Raw genomic sequence first — 6,433 nt, forward strand, 5'->3', positions numbered from 1 at the left:
GAAGTTGGAAGCACTCACTTTTGAAAAGGGATGGGATCAAAGTAGAGAATAGAACAAGTGGGTGGTGGGATAGGAGGGAGGAAAATATAATTAGTCTTTTACAATATATCTGCTATGTTAATTTTTTGCATTAGCCACACATGTACAACCTATACTGAACTGCTTATCTTCCAAGTAAAGGTGAGTGACAAGGGAGGATGGGAATGAATCTGGAATTCAAAGTTTTAAAATCAAATTTTAAAAATTATTTATACATATATATATATACTATTATTAATTCTATTTTACCTGCAATTGGGAAAGAAAATATACAGGTACTGGGGCATAGAGATCCACCAACCCTACTAGAAAAATCGAAGGGAATATTGGAGAAGATATGGGAGAGAGCAGATTGGAGGAGGGGATATCCTGTGGGATTGCTATTTTCGGGTGGTGGGTAGGGGAAAACGCAGAGAGAATTTATAATTCAAAATCTGGTGGAAATTAATGATGTAAATCAGAAGTTAATAAAGCATTTGAAAAATGAAAAAATAAAAATAAAAAGCCAACACCAAGAGATAGAAAGAGAAATTCCATTTAAAACTATAATTGTATTTCTAAGTTTTCTTATATAGTGAAATTTGAGTGACCATTGTAATATAAATGATGTAACATAAGACTACATTTTAATCTGGATGCCATTGCAAAAGAACTGGGCTTTTAAAGAATGTGATAAAAATGGATATTTCAAAATTCTTAAATATTTAATGAGGTATATTTTTTTGTTTTTCTTTTTTTGTTGTTGTTTAAATTTTTATTTTTACATAGCTAAAATCAAATACACATTTAACCAAATCTGGTTGCAAGTTCCTTAGCTTTTGCCTTTTCCAGCTTGGCAATACGAGCCACTGATTTTGGACCCAGAACATTGCCACCCCAATGACAACGGATCTCATCATATCTGTCATTATAATTGGTTTTGATGGCTTCCACCAGCTTAGCCAGGGCTCCCTTATCTTCAGGGTTAACCTGTGTGAAGGCAATGATCGTGCAGGTCTTTCTGTGAACTAAGCGTCCGAGTCTTTCTTTACCTTTGATAATACAGTAAGGAACCCCCATTTTCCGGCACAAGGCAGGTAGGAAGACCACTAGCTCAATGGGGTCCACGTCATGTGCAATCACTACCAACTGTGCTTTCTTGTTTTCTACCAGGGTAGTAACAGTGTTAACATCTGCTCTGAGAACAGGTGGTCTCTTAGTGGGGACATCTCCTTTGCCTGCAGCCTTTTGTTCAGCCTGAGCCAGCAGCCTTTGCTTCTTGTCTTGGTTTATCTCTGGTCTATACTTGTGAGCCAGTTTAAGCAGTTGAGTAGCTTTCTGATGATCCAAAGCTTGGGTGAACTGGTTAATTGCTGGCAGAACCTTCAAACGTTTATAAAGGATAGACCTTTGACGCTGTAGTCTAATGTACCCAGGCCATTTGACAAATCGAGTAAGGTCCCTTTTGGGCTGGATGTCCTGACCAATGCCAAAGTTCTTGGGATGCTTCTCAAACAAAGGATTGACCACTTTCTTGGCCTCCTGCTTCTTTACTACAGCAGGGGCCAGAGCCACCTTCTTCCCCTTGGCCTTCTTCCCTTTTGGCATCTTGGCCGGCTGAACCAGAAAGGAAGAGAACAGACTTGTCGGTATATTTTGTTTTAAAGTAGATAATATATAATAGCAAATTTTTACTTGAAATTCTTGGCTATTATGAAAGTGTATAGAGTGGTATAAAGCTGCAACTTCCACATATTAATGATGGGTCAACTCTCAGGTATTTACTGTAGATATGAAGCTTTTGAATATAGGTAGCTTAAATTTATAAGTAAAAGATTAACAAAATGTCAACTGTAGGGAAACATCAGGAAAAATATTCCACCCCTAAGTTGTGGTTCATGAAATTTTGTTATTTAAGCTAAAATTTTTGGGACTGTAATTTACTATTGTTTTGAGCTTTGTTCACAGGGATAGTTATCTGAATTGTCATGTAGCCAATAGTACATAATTACATGTTCTGCAGTCTGGAAACATAAAGGTGGGTGTTTGTGTCTGTGAAGAGTTTATCCTCCTGACTCTATTTCCCTGTTTGTGATTTCCTTTCTAAAAAGGAAAATTCTTACCTGGTTAATCCTGAGCTTTACTGTTAACACCCCATGATTTTATGATGGACTGTCAGATATGACATGCCTGGTGGAATCAAATAGGACTAAGGGAGTTTTTCACTTTGTTATGACACATAATATTGTTATATCTATGTCCTTTTCTCCCTTTTATAACAAATTTCTATCATCAAGAAGTTTTATAAGTATAAAACTAAATCTATTAAGTCATAAATTAATACTAACAATGATACTACCGTGTTTCCCCGATAATAAGACCTATCCCGAAAATAAGCCCTCCCCTTACTGTGTAAGATTCCTCTAAAATAAGCCCTCCCCCGAAAATAAGCCCTATTGAGATTGCTACTGTAGTGAAGGTGATGCCCTGCGCTACACGCTACATTACGGTACCCTCTGTATGCACCGTCCCCCCCCCCCGGTGAAATGCACACTCCGAGCTGCATCCAATCAGAGCTGCAGCAGTGAGCGCATCATCCTGTTCTTCCCCAGTGATTTGCTTATTAATAAAGGTACATTTTTTTGTTCACATTTACCTGTTTATTAAAATTGCTGTCAATGTTCATTAAATTAAGCCCTCCCCTGAAAATAAGCCCTCTGGTGTTTTTCTGTCCAAAAAAATTAATAAGACAGTGTCTTATTATCAGGGAAACATGATAACAAATCTCAGAGATACTATAATAGAATGCAATTATGAACATCTTGCAATTTTACTCTGTATTTGTGGTCAAATTAAAATATAGAGATGATATACTCCTAAGGGGGAAATGATTGAATAAAGTAATAAGACAAAGAAGTAATGTGAATTTTCTAAAAGAAATAGTAAATTTTGGGAAAAGCAACAAGAATAGTCTGTTTTCTCTACGAACTATATACTGATGTATATGTTTGACTTCTAAGATATATTTATCATGAAAATTCAGACTTTGAGTATATTTTAGTAATAATTTTCCAAATCAGATTAAGGATTTTACACCTAAATTGTATTGATAATGGAAAAGAAACTGAAGTTATTTTCCCATTTAAAGTAACTGATAATTTTAATTTAATTTATTTTTTTTTAATTTTACTTTTTTGTTGGGAGGGTAATTGGGGTTAAGTGACTTGCCCAAGGTCACACAGCTAGTTTTTCTGTTAAGTGTCTGAGGCTGGATTTGAACTCAGGTCCTCCTGACTCCAGGGCCGGTGGCCTATTCACTGTGCCACCTAGACACCCCCTGTATCTGAAAATTTTAAAACATAGAAAAGCTCAATTTATAGTTTTGTCCTGATAATCTTTTATTATATTCTTATGCTGAGTATAGGATATAGGTAAGGATAGAAGAAGCGAATGGCATATAAACTGAGATTCTCTGAAGTTTTGAAATTAGAGAAAAAAAATTAAGTAATTTTACTAAATTATATTAAGTCAGAATTATCTAGGAAACTCTTGATTAGGAACCAGAGAAGGAGATCCCCTTTTAGAGCTGTCCTGAGAATAAGCTTATTGTAAAAGATATCTAGGGACCAGATGACTGCAGCAGACATCTGGGACTCAAAAAGTGCTGGTTAAATGAACATTAAAAATGGACGACAAGAAGCCTGGATGTTGGCTGGTGATAATTATAGTGTCGCTTTGCATGGTTTATGTTTAAGCTTTCTGGGTGACTTTGGTGACATGAAAATTTCCCTTCTCAAAATTAGTCCATTGTGAGCCCTCTAAGTAATTTTATGTGTGCCTGACTTAATGTTATTATGTAATTATGGGAATTAGGAGAAATGTTTATTGCACCGTTTGAACCTTGCCCTGCATGGGTGGGAAACTGGACATATGTGCTATTTAGAGTCCTTTAATCAAGACCTGTGTTATTGAGAACTAGAAATTCATATCCAAAAATTGATGCAAGGAGTGTTCACACAATTGCACATCTCAAGTAACTTATAGGTCTTATCTGAAAATTGGCAATTGATCATTGTTTCTAAGGGCCCCTACCAGTTCCTTCTGATTACTTCCCACAGCTGTCACACCTGTGAGGGTGTACTCTTGGATCAACTGAAGAAGGCCTTGGCTCCTGAGTTGATGACACAACCCTCTGGTAACATCAAGGTTTATCTACTATGGACCCAGAAGCAGTTGACATCCACATGAGAAAGCTGTCCCAATATTCCAGATGAGGACTAAGTATATTGTTTTATTTTTTTTCCTCTTCCCTTTAGTTCTTGCCCCACAACCAAGGTCCTGATTCAAGCATATATTGGCATTTTCTCCCTTTACATTTTTGCAACCACCCCTCTCTTTTTTTTCTTGCAAACAAACAATATTTAGCAATTATACCTAGGATACACTTACTCAGTAGGTCCCTTGAAGGAACCAATTTTCTGGGCAACATGTCATCCTACACCAACTGACTTCTTGTGGTATTTTGGCTTGTACCTTCCTCTCCTTTTTTGGCCAGAAATGTAGGGGTACTTTCAGACCCTCTCCATTTGACCAAAAGGAGAAAATGTCAAGATATTAGGAAACACCCTGTTTTTCAAAGCTAAGGCCCAAAAAGCAAACTTCCCTGAGCTTGGCATTATAACAATCCTTCATACTCACCCTCTGGGTAATCTCATGCTCTGGCAAAATCACATAATTATTGTATTTCTTTGACCAGCACCAGGTATTCTTTGAGATGAGACGAGCAGCAGACGAGCACAGACAAGTGCCCATATTCCAGGCACAAAGTTCTTCTATGAATCGACCTTGTCTTACTGTTGCTGTTGCTCCTCATTGTCAGGGCTACAGTTCACTGCATAGACAAAGGTATGCTATTGAGAACTGCCTATGCTTAAGCGAGTTCCTCGCCATTAGAGATAGGGCTCTGGCACATGTTTCCTTGCTTGCAAGATGTTCACTTCACTTTGAAATTAAACTTCTGTTTGATTTTGGACTCTCCTGCCTCTGGCCTGCTTTGTTCAGCTTAGGCATCCACAGATTAAAGGTCAGTTCCATACAATTGACACCTTTCAGTGTGTCCTACTCTTTTTGACCCCATGAGGGTTTTTCATAGCAAAGATACTAAAGTACTTTGCTATTTCATTCTCTAACTCATTTTACATAGGAGGAAACTGAGCCAAACTGGGCTAAATGGATTGTCCAGAGGTACATAGCTAATAAGTGTCTGAGGCTGGATTTGAACTCAGGTATTCCTAATCCAAAGCCCAGTCATCTATCCACTGAGCCACCTAGGTGCCAGTAGCAGATCTAGAAAGTACTCAAACTCAGAGCAAATCTCTTTGTTTTGTTATGCTATCATAGTCTTCTCAGTTTTCATTTCATGCACTTGTGTCTTTTCCTCTTCAGTACAGTGGTAGGCTCCTTTAAGGCAGTGACCATTTACTATCTTTGCATTCCATACTCAAGCAATCTAGTGGCCAAAAGTGGGCATGTAAAAGATCCCTGTGGAATTTCATTGAAATTCTTAAAGTACACTCACAAACTCAACCCATGCTTTTCTCTTCAATGCAACAATGAGTGATATCACTGGCCACATATAACTCTTCTCATTTTTTTGTTGAAAAAGTTGATCAAAATATGTTCGTTTTAATGAGTCATAGTTTAACAGGGAAATCCTTCAAAGCAGAAACAAATGAATTTTGTCCAACAGGCATAAATTCAAAAAGATGTAAATCTAACAAAGCCACTTAGTATAATGCTGAACCTAATAAATACATCCAAAAAGCAATAAACATTTTTATTTGATTGTATGTAAATGTCAATTAAAGTACTGAGAGGGGTGTACCTTTCACTGAAATACCATGCTGCCTGAAAGAATAACTGAAAGTCTCCAAATGAGGACTGATGCATTTCTTTTTCCCTGAGTAATTTATGCAATAATTACAAGTCAAAGCATACATGAATGCCAAATGAAAAACTTTAAACTAAAGCAAAGAAAAAATGGGGAATTTCTACAGAACTCCTAAATCCTCCTGGGACAGGTGTTTGGAATTTGAATCTTCTCTCCCTTTCAGTTTGTGTTTTGGTGATAATACCTTGATTTTGGTAGATTTGGAGTCTTGCCCCAATCATCTCCTAAGGTCTCTCCATTTCTAAGATCTAGGAATTTAATAGGTCTTCCCAGATACCTTTTGAACTACTCCAACCACTTGTGTACACCTAGGCACAGCAAGATACTTGCTGACAAGCTGTTAGCTAGATGATTTAAAGTACTTTTGAACAAAAAAAGCTAAGGTGACTAGTCCTTCAAGTACAGAAACTTTCTACTCTGAAACAACCTTTGTAATAAAAGTGCTTGTAGATACAAGGGAAGCAT

General features: G+C 37.2%; 1 protein-coding gene across 2 annotated transcripts; it reads right to left on the bottom strand.

The window, feature by feature from the left end:
• Positions 1-751: 751 nt before the first annotated feature.
• Positions 752-1,663, bottom strand: LOC138170103 (large ribosomal subunit protein eL8-like). 2 transcript variants are annotated; one of them, XM_069099508.1, is made up of 2 exons: positions 1,402-1,663; positions 752-1,323 (listed from the first exon to the last, which is right to left on the bottom strand). In XM_069099508.1, the coding sequence occupies exons 1-2, from the start codon at positions 1,624-1,626 to the stop codon at positions 826-828; spliced, it is 723 nt and encodes a 240-aa protein (XP_068955609.1). In that variant the 5' UTR covers positions 1,627-1,663; the 3' UTR covers positions 752-825. The 2 variants fall into 2 exon arrangements, with proteins under 2 accessions (XP_068955609.1, XP_068955608.1); XM_069099507.1 differs by having other exon boundaries at positions 752-1,663.
• Between the last annotated feature and the right edge of the window lie 4,770 nt (positions 1,664-6,433).

The sequence above is a fragment of the Petaurus breviceps genome, unplaced genomic scaffold, assembly GCF_028583685.1.
Source record: "Petaurus breviceps papuanus isolate PSGF00001 unplaced genomic scaffold, PetGlider_PUasm1.0 38, whole genome shotgun sequence".
Taxonomy (NCBI): Eukaryota; Metazoa; Chordata; class Mammalia; order Diprotodontia; family Petauridae; genus Petaurus; species Petaurus breviceps.

Excerpts from the sequence above, each read along its gene's own strand:
- LOC138170103 (XM_069099507.1), bottom strand. The coding sequence starts at position 1,626 with ATGCCAAAAGGGAAGAAGGCCAAGGGGAAGAAGGTGGCTCTGGCCCCT.